The sequence below is a fragment of the Bison bison genome, unplaced genomic scaffold (assembly GCF_000754665.1).
Source record: "Bison bison bison isolate TAMUID 2011002044 unplaced genomic scaffold, Bison_UMD1.0 scf7180017864526, whole genome shotgun sequence".
NCBI classification, from domain to species: Eukaryota; Metazoa; Chordata; class Mammalia; order Artiodactyla; family Bovidae; genus Bison; species Bison bison.
The window spans coordinates 264477-274421 of NW_011495077.1; the positions used below are offsets into that span (position 1 = coordinate 264477).

At 38.5% G+C, this 9945-nt stretch overlaps 1 gene segment (V, D, J or C); it reads left to right on the forward strand.

Annotated features, from left to right (window-relative positions):
- Positions 1-5558: 5558 nt before the first annotated feature.
- LOC104982080 lies at positions 5559-6395 on the forward strand. The segment is given in 2 exon segments: positions 5559-5688; positions 5905-6395. Coding segments are annotated over 2 exon segments (540 nt in total).
- Positions 6396-9945: the final 3550 nt, after the last annotated feature.

A 9945-nucleotide genomic window follows, 5' to 3' on the forward strand; every position in this document is an offset into this window, starting at 1 on the left:
AAAGCATTCTACAGATTCAATGAAACCTCTATCAAAATTCAATGACATTTTTCACAGAGATAGAATAAATAAACCCTAAGATTAGTATGAGAGACAATAGACTACTAATAGCCAAAGTGAACTAGAGAAAGATCAAAACTGAAGGCATCACATGAGCTTATTTCAAACTATATTACAAAATTATAGTAATAAAAACAGTGTGGGGTTTTTTTTTTTTTTTTTTGGCATTAAACAAAGACACCTAGATCAATGGAGCAGAATAGAGAACCCAGAAATAAACCCTTGCATACACGGTCAGTTCACGACAAAGAAGCCAAAAATATACCCTCAAGAAAGGAACATCTCTTCAATAAATGGTATTATGAGAAATGGAAAGCTGCATGCAAGAGAATGAAATTGAACTCATCAAAATGGATTATAGAACTGAATATAAGAACCACAACAGTAAAGCTCAGAAGAAACAACATAGTGGGTAAGTCCTTGACATCAGTATTGGCCACAGTTTTTTTTTTTTTGTATTTGACACTAAAAGCAAGGACAACAAGAGAGGAAAAAAAAAAAGTGTAACTACATCAAACTAATAAGTTTATGTATGGCAAAAGAAGCCATCAACAAAATGAAAAGGCAACCTACAGAATGAGAGCAAATATTGCCCAAACATATATCTGATAAGGGGCTAATACCCAAAATATATAAATACCTTGTATAATCATTAGAACAAAAGTCTGTTTAAAAATAAGCTGATGGTCTGAATAAACATTTTCCCAAAGAAGACATCAGATCATATCAGATCAGTTGCTCAGTCATGTTCGACTCCCCGCGACCCCATGAATCGCAGCACGCCAGGCCTCCCTGTCCATCACCAACTCCCGGAGTTCACTGAGACTCATGTCCATTGAGTCATGACCAAAAGGTAAATCAGAAGATGTTCAACATCTCTAATCATCAGGGGAATGAAAATCAAAACCAAAAAGAGCTATCCCTTTACATCTGCGAGAATGGCTACTATCAAAAAGACAGGGAATAAAACATTTTGACCAGAATGTAGAAGAAAGGGAACCCTGCCCACTGTTGTCAGAAATATAAATTGGTGCAGCCTCTATGGCAAACAGTATGGAGGTTCCTCAAAAATTTAAAATTAGCTCTGCTATGATATTCAGCATTTCCACCTCTGAGTATTCATCTGAAGAAAATGAAGTCAGTATCTCAAAAAGATATCTGCACCCCTCATTTATTGCAGTTCATCTACAACAGCTGAGACATGGAAACAACCCAGGTGTCCTTTGACAGATGAATGGATAAAGAAAACATGATAAAAAAAGAAAAATTTTCACAGGTTTACAACAACATGAATGAATCTTGAGGGCACAATACTAAGTGAAATAAATCAGGCAGACAAAGTCAAATACTGTATAAAATCATTTATATGTGGACTCTAAGACACAGGTACAGGAACATACACACACAGACATATACACACACAGACACACACACACCCCCAGACCTCATAGATACAGAGAATAGATTGGGGGTATAGGGTGTGGAATAGGTGACTATGTTCAAAAGACAGAAACGTCTAGTTATAAGAGAAATAAGTCCTGGGGGTGCAATATACAGCATGATGACTATAAAAATTTTTTTTAATGTTGTCAGTGTGTAAACCCTCTTGGCTTTCCAATATTTTTTTTTTAATAAAAAAAACTGGCTGCTCTGGGTCTTTGCTGCTGCACACGGGCTTTCTCTAGTTGCGCTAAGCGGGGGCTGCTCTTGGCTGCAGTGCACAGGCTTACTGTCCTGCCTTCTCTTGTTGTGAAGCACAGGCTCTAGGAGCACAGGCTTCAGTAGTTGCAGCATGCAGGCTCCAGGGCACGTGGGCTTCAGTAGTTGTGGCACACAGGCTCAGTAGTTGCGGCTCTTGAGCTCTAGAGCAAAAACTCCATAGTTGTGGTGCCCGGGCTCAGTGGCTCCAGGGCATGTGGAACCTTCCCAGACCAGGGATTGAACCCATGTCCCCTGCATTGGCAGGTGAACTCCCATCCACTGTACCACCAGGGAAATCCTCTCGAAGTTTGTTTCGCTTTTTTTCAGGTAGTTTGAACACTTGAATAACAAGTTTGGAATAGGATGTATAACTACTGGACTGGAGTATCTTTCATAGGACTGAAATATATAAAACTCAAAATAGGATGTAGTACCCAGATTGGAATGCAAAGTGAGCTTCAGAAGACAGTCACCAGAGATGCAAGAGGGAGAACTAGGGAAGATCTGGGAACCTCAGTAGCAATTCTGTGCCCTCATATGCTATGTGAGTTTGGGGATTCCTATGAAGGAACCATGGAGAATCCAAGGACAATCTATTATAAAATAACTCAGTTAGGTCTTCCCTGGAGGCTCAGTGGTAAAGAATCTGCCTGCCAAATCAGGTGACATTGGTTCAACCCCTGATACAGGAAGATCCCACATGTCATGGAGCAGCTGATCCTGTGCACCACAACTATTGAGTCTATGCTCTAGAGCCTGTGCTCCACAGTAAGAGAAGCCACCGCAATGAGAAGTGCAACGACAGAGTACCCCCTCTCTCTGCAGCTACAGAACAGCCTGTGTAGCAATGAAGACCCAAACACTCTAAATTAATAAATAAATAAAATTATAAAAAGAATGTTATTCTTATTGGGGTTTCTTTATGAGATGTTGAAACAAAAATAAAATGTTTGAAATTTGATTAATTTGATGTAAATGACTTCATTAGTTGAAATTTCAGAATAAAATGAAATATAATTTTCATCCCTTCAATGTCAAGAAAGGAAATATTTTTATTTTAGAAATATATATTAATTTATTAATTATATATATTAATTAATATTTATTTTAACTATATATATATATACCATATATTGTGAATAGCTTTTAATATTTTTACTGATTAAGCAACATTTTAGGAGAAGTTTTGTCCTCATGACAACTGTAATGAGAATTATAAGATTGTACTAAAGAGTATAACTGCATTCATGACAGCAACATGGTCAAATATTTGAATTTAGAAGACCCATTGGTTCTTGCTTCCTAAACCTTTAATAGGCTAATCACAGAGTTACATCACAAATGAATATGATTTTACAGCCATTACCATTTGGTATTCCAATACTCAACTGGAGAGATTACAGAAGTCAGAAGCCTATTCTGTGTTCATTTGTCTGTGTGATATTTGCTATTCTGAAGTTATGTGCTAAAGTTACCAGTTCACATGGTTTGGTGGGTAAGTGGGAAGAAAAGGGAGTTCATGGCTTATTGTTGGTCTTTTTTAGGGAAACTAGGGAGCAGTTAGCATAATTCATCTTAGAATCAAAATCAGAAAGGCAAGAGAACAATCAGAACATGAATGAATATTTGCAATCCCAGAATGATTCATGATGAGTTTGTTTCAGATAACATCCCAGATTTTAGAAGAGATTAATTTACTACTAAATTTGGAAGTTTTAAGTAAAAAATCTCTTTCAATTTCATCCTTCAATATTAAACTCTGGCTTGTCCTTTATCAGGTATTATCATTTATTAGTAAATCACAAGGGAAGGCAGAACAATGTTTAGGACAGTCTAAATCTTCCAACCTGAGTGTCAGCACATTCAGACTTGATCCAGCCAGAAGCTACATTTTTCAGAGTCAGAGTCTATAATGCAGCTGAGGGAACATGCACCTTTACTGTCAGGAACTCAGAGCAAGGCCATATCAACAAAGGGGAAAAACCGCCTTCATGCTCTCCCTGCATTGTTGTGGGCATTTGTGGTGTCCTCTACTTAGTTACAAATAATTGGAAACCAGGACATCTGCTGCCTGCCAGCACCCAGAGGTGAAATGGAACAGAGGAGTAGATGTCTCAACTAAATATAAACTCTCCTCCCTGCATCACTCATTAATGTGTTACTTCGACTAAAATCTAAGAACTGGCACTGTTTTAGATCTTTCTGTACTTTCTTTTCTACTTGTCTATTTGCCTTTGGTTCTTTTATATTAATTCATCTATTAAAACAATGAAATCAAATGGAAGATTGACAATGACATTCTACATGATCATGTACAGTATACAAAACTTCAGTCACCAAATAGTGTGGTGTCAACATTTGCTAAGTGTTACAGATACCATATTTTGTAAGAGCACACTGTAGCCTTGTGGCACAGAAAAAGTCAGCATGCTTAACTTGACCTTACAGAGAAAAATAAAGAACCACTAAGAAGAGAAACTGAACACTTTGGGGTAAAAAATATGACATGAGGACAATCTAAGGACACCTGATCTAATAAATACAATTCTACTTGTAAAGGCAGCAGGATTGAATATACTGATGCTCTTCAAAGTTTACTAAGTAAAACTCAATGTCAGATTTCAAAGATTAATATTTTTTCCTGTTTAGCATTTCATTAAAAAAACACATACAACTGAATAGATTCTGAAAGTCAGGAGTGATGTTTTATCATTTGATATTGAAGTCACTTTATTTATTGAAAAATATAAACAAAGACCTAGAACCAAGTGAGAAAAGAAAAAGATACATTAATTATTTTGGAAAAGACTGCCTTTTGTCAAGAAAGCTAAAGAGCTTCCCAGGTTGAGCTAGTGGTAAAGAACCCAGCTGGCAATTCAGGAGACATGAGATGCTGGTTCAATCCCTGGGTCAGGAAGATTCCCTGGAGGAGGGCATGGAAACCCACTCCAGTATTCTTGGCCCTTCCCAGGTGGCGCTAGTGTTAAAGAACCCATCTGCCAGTGCAAGAGATGAGGATTTGATCCCTGTGTTGGGAACCCACTCCAGTATACTTGCCTGCAGAATCCCCATGGACAGAGCAGACTTGCAGGTTACAGTCCATGGGGTTGGAAAGAGTTGCACATGATTGAAGCAACAGCACAGCACACACATAAGAAAGTTAAAGATCTGTGAGTTTGTTTTATTGTGTTTTTTTTTAAAGAGTCATTAAATTCTGGATAAAGAAATATAAGCATAGGCTAAATGAATGACCAGAATGACCAGTAAGTAGATTACAGGAAGGATTCATAGTGTATACTAATATGTTTTGAATGGGCTGGCAAAATTATTATCAGTGTATGTCAACTTATTTAGTCTTCTGTTTCTCTCAGCTCAAACCCTTAACATGTATGTGTGTAGTTGCCCAATCATGTCCAACTCTTTGGGACCCCATAGACTGTAGTCACCAGATTCCTCTATCCTTGGAATTCTCCAAGCAAGAACACTGGAGTGGGTTTGCCATTCCCTTCTCCAGGGGATCCTCTTAACTCAGGGATCAAACCAGGGTATCTTGAATTGCAGGTGTATTCTTTACCATCTGAGCCATCAGGGAAGCCCTCACACACATAATACTAACTGCTTTCTCTATGACGCTTTCAGGATCTACCTAACATAAGAATCATGGAAAGAAAAGTAGAAAATTAAACATCTGTGAGCCAAAAGTTTTTCCCATCTGTGAAAAAGACCACGTGATTTATGAACATGATAAACCCCACTTCCTGTTTGAAGGAGTCACACAAGAACAAGTACTACGTATATGTGCTGCCAGGCACACAGAGACACTGAACTCTCAGCTTGAGGCAGAACTGAGCACATTTGTGCAGGGGAATCCATGCCTCATGCCACTCTCCAGGCTGCTCTGGGTGTTCCTGGCCATCACCGTCTCTGGTAGGGATGCTTCTAAGCCTGGATGTGAGAGTTCAGGGTGAAAGGGCTGCACACAGGCACATGGTGCTTCACAGGGACTTGGGGAGGAAAGGAGGGTTGGAGAAAAAGAAACATTTTATAATTTCAATTTGGTTTGTCTCTGGATCCTAAATTAATCTAAATCCCACACTATTTTATTTACTACTTCATCTCTGTTTTCTGTTTTTTTCCCTATAGGATCCAGTGTGGCCCAGCAAGTAACTCAAGTCCAGACAGTGGTATCCAGTCAAGTGGGGCAGACAGTCACCCTGAATTGTCGATATGAAGTAAGTTGGAACATGGACTACTACTACATTTTTTGGTATAAACAGCTTCCCAGGGGAGAGATGACTTTTCTTATTCGTCAGGATTCAGAAGTCGGTAATGCAAGGAACGGCCGCTACTCTGTAAACTTCCAGAAAGCAGATAAATCCATCAGCCTCATCATTTCAGCCTTACAGCTCGAAGACTCTGCAAAGTACTTCTGTGCTCTCTGGGAGCTCACAGTGCTTGAAGTAATGGGAAAAGCTGAACAAAAACCCCAGAGCTTAATAAGAGAGAGCCCCACTGCTTCAGAACCTCAGTTGAAGTTCACACCTGCACATCCCAGAAGAGAGATGGTAGTCCTGTGGTTGCTTCATCTGTGGTCTGGATCAGAAGATTTAATTCTAAATAAAAGCTCCTTCTAGGTGGATCACCAGGCTACAGCTGGAACCAGGTGGGCCTGCCCCACAGGAACTGGAGACTGAAGAAGACAGGGAATCACTGTGGTTTCTCCCTCCCTTTTGTCCCCCAGTTTCCCACCACTGCTTTGGGTCCCCCATGTCCCCCATTTGAGCAGGAGGCCAGTAGATGCTAGAACTGGGAAAGCACATCTTATCTCCTGCAACTCCTTTCTGGTGGATCCACTTCACAGCTCTTGCATCTCCTTTCACTAAGAGTTTCCTCTGATTGCCCAGGTTGATACAGGCTTTCAGCCTTTGCTAGTATCTTGATGCTTCCCATCTCTTCTTTGTTTTCCTTAACCCTGCCTGCAAATCTATGAATATTCCCTTCATTAAACTTTGTAGTTAATTCTTCAAGTAAATCAAAGATCTTTCTATATTTGGAAGCAGGTGTCCACAGTAACTTTCTACTAATACATTCTTCTCTTGAACTTTAGACTTTAAATCAATCACACAGAACATGTATAAACTTGTTTAAAGCTATAAACTTGCTTCATAATAATTTAAAGTGACTGCTTCACTAAAATACACTCACATCACAAATCTGGGTATAGTTATCTGGAATTGTTATGAAAATAATTTCCTAAGAAGAAGTCCTTTCTTCTTAGACTTTGTGTCAATTAAGGTACAATCAGGGAAGCAGACCATCAGTGATGTCGAATAAGAGATTAGTTATATATACAGATTAGAACTCAGGCAGTTGCTAGAGTTGATGGAGTAGTCTATACAAGCAGAAAAGATATAAGCACTCTAATGTTCATTGCAGCACTAATTACAGTAGGTGGACGTGGAAGCAACCTAAATGTCCAATGATGGAACAATAGATAAAAAAGATATGGCATATATACAATTGAATATTATTCAGCCATGAGAAAGAACAAAACAGTGCCATTTGCAGTGTCATGGATGGACCCAAAGAGTGCCATGCTGAGTGAAGTAAGTCAGACAGAGAAAGACAAGTGTCATCTGATATCTCTTTTATCAGATGGAATTTTAAAAAGTGGTATGTACAAATGAAGGTGTTTACAAAACTGAAATCGAGTCCAGGATGTAGAAAACTAATTATGGTTACCAAAGGGGGAAAGGGATATGAGGGATAAACTGGCAGACTGAGATTCACATATACACACTGCTATATATAAAATAGATAACTAATGAGAACCTTCTGTATAACACAGGAAACTCTACTCGATATTCTATAATGACCTATACAGGAGCACAATCTGAAAAAGAGTGGATATATGTATACCTATAACTGATTCACTTTGCTGTACAACAGCAACTAACATTGTAAAGCAACTATACTCCAATAAAAATTAATTTTAAAAGTAGAGATAATAAATCTACTGGAAAAAATAAGAGTTTTCAGAACTTTGAAAAAACAGTGATACCTGACTTCTCATCCAGACCAATAGAAGTTACAAAGGAAAAGTATTTTTAAAGTGTTTAATAAAATAAACAAATAAAACTTTCAAGCTAGCTTCTTATGAAAATGAAGATATATATTAAAATGTCTGTGTTGAATATCAATGCTAAGAGGGTGGAAAGTCAATGTGCAGACTTTTAAACTATATTTGCAATGCATATTTCTGAAAAAGGACTCAAATGAAAAAATATATAAAGCACATACAAATTAATCAGTAAAGAAAACAGTCAGGAAGAATGGGACAATCTTGGAGATCCAATTCAGAAATTTGATATTCAATACCTAATAAATATACTAAAAATAATATTATTATTCATCAGGTAAGTGAAAATAAAGCTTCCTCTGAGTGCTCCATCTGTGTCCTTACAGCACCCTGAATGCACTAATGTAGCTAGGAGAATACGACCCAAGAGGACAGGGAAAAATAATGACTGTCTCAAAGAAAATAAGTGATTAAATAAATTTCCTATAGTTTTCCTCATCAAACCAATGTGGAGAAAAAAAAAAAAGTAGTAACAAGTCACAGATTCTGGACATTGAAGAAAAGGCAGGTTTCACTAGAAAAAAAGAAAGATGATATTTTTTGAGCTTATTCTATGTCAGGCACTGTGGTATGCATTTCAGACTCATCATCTAATTTAAATATCAAAACCCTATGAGATAGGTTTTATTGTTTCATTTTTTTTTAATCTTTGGGAAATGAGCCATAACTTTCCTAACTGTGAAATGCTTCTCTACCTTTTATTAACCACCAGAGTGTAGCATTTTAAGGGGCTCCTGAGGAGCAAGGTCTGGACTATGGAGAAGCACTTGGACTCAAAATAGGGTGGCTGGACATCTGAGTGATGGTGACATTACTGGTTTAAACTGAAACCAAAAGTGAACTAGAATAGAAGATTCCAAACCTAGGCACAAAGTCCCAGGATGAGTAGATGAGGAAATCATCCACTAACCAGTTAACAGTGCTGAATGCTTCAGCAAGTTTTTTATATAATAGTATGCTGGGAAAATTGAGGGCTACGATGGCATATTACTCTTTAAACACTCCTGTGATGCTATCTTCCCAAATATCTACATTGTGTTATCTCTGAAGTTCCTTTACATCTTTACTCATCTTTACCTGGTGAATTCTTTATTTAAATCTTTCTATTTTCCTTCCTTGAGAATCAGACTCTGGCACACTGCATGTAGCAGGCATGAAAGCTGAAGCACTGCCACCTGGTGTCCTACTCAGATGTTTTGTGATACTTACACTGGCTTCCTTGCTGCCCTCTGTGCTAAGTCTCTTCAGTCGTGTCCGACTACAACCCCATGGACTGTAGCCCACCAGGCTCCTCTGTACGTGGGATTCTCCAGGCAAGAATACTAGAGTGGGGTTGCCATGCCCTCCTCCAGGGGATCTTCCCGACCCAGGGATCAAACCCACACCTCTTAGATCTCCTACACTGACACTCCTATACTCCTTTACCACTAGCGCCACCCAGGAAGCACTAAATTGTGAGGAAGTCTAGTCAAGTCAGGAAGCAACAGTTAGAACTGGACATGGAACAACAGACTGGTTCCAAATAGGAAAAGGAGTATGTCAAGACTATATATTGTCAACCTGTTTATTTAACTTATATGCGGAGTAAGTCATGAGAAAAGCTGGGCTGGAAGAAGCACAAGCTGGAATCAAGATTGCCGGGAGAAACATCAATAACCTCAGATATGCAAATGACACCACCCTTATGGCAGAAAGTGAAGAGGAACTAAAGAGCCTCTTGATGAAAATGAAAGAGGAGAGTGAAACAGTTGGCTTAAAGCTCAACATTCAGAAAATGAAGATCATGGCATCTGGTCCCATCACTTCATGGGAAATAGATGGGAAACAGTGGAAACAGTGTCAGATTTTATTTTGGGGGGCTTCAAAATCACTGCAGATGGTGATTGTAGCCATGAAATTAAAAGACGCTTATTCCTTGGAAGGAAAGTTATGACCAAGCTAGATAGCATATTCAAAAGCAGAGACATTACCTTGCCAACAAAGGTCCATCTAGTCAAGGCTATGGTTTTTCCTGTGGTCATGTATGGATGTGAGAGCTGGACTGT